Source organism: Phaethon lepturus, unplaced genomic scaffold (genome assembly GCF_000687285.1).
Source record: "Phaethon lepturus isolate BGI_N335 unplaced genomic scaffold, ASM68728v1 scaffold23023, whole genome shotgun sequence".
NCBI lineage: Eukaryota > Metazoa > Chordata > Aves > Phaethontiformes > Phaethontidae > Phaethon > Phaethon lepturus.
Window position 1 is genome coordinate 2,458 of NW_010530028.1, and position 385 is coordinate 2,842.

At 67.0% G+C, this 385-nt stretch overlaps 1 protein-coding gene across 1 annotated transcript in view; it reads left to right on the top strand.

Annotated features, from left to right (window-relative positions):
* AGXT (alanine-glyoxylate aminotransferase) overlaps nt 1-385 on the top strand; it is a 4,538-nt gene that overhangs the window by 2,355 nt on the left and 1,798 nt on the right. Inside the window, exons 9-10 of the mRNA XM_010284150.1 lie at nt 1-52; nt 326-385. Of these exons, the coding sequence (XP_010282452.1) occupies nt 1-52; nt 326-385 (112 nt within the window). The remainder of the gene's footprint in view (nt 53-325) is intronic.

The following is a 385-nucleotide window of genomic DNA, read 5'->3' on the forward strand; positions in this document are numbered from 1 at the left end:
TCCTCAACGCCCCCCCCGGCAGTGCCCCCCTCTCCTTCAGCGAGCGAGCCAGGTAAGGGCAGCCCTGTCCAGCTGGGGGGAAAGGCGATGGGGCTGGGGGGAGGCTGTCACCCCCCCGCTTTGCCAGCTGTCCGCACCCGCCCCGCTCTGAAGAGCAAACCCAGCAGCAGCTCTGCGGGGTCAGAGCCCGGCCCATCCCTGGGCAACAATGGGCGCTGGAGCCAAGCTCGGCACCCGCTTCGGGGGATCCCTCCCTCAGGACAGAGCTCACCCTGGAGCTGGTGGGGTCAAGGTCCAGCTCTTCCCTAGGACTCTGCTTTGCCAGGGAGAAGTTGCTGAGGAGGAAGATGCAGCCCCCATCCTTCTACCTGGACATGGGCTGGCT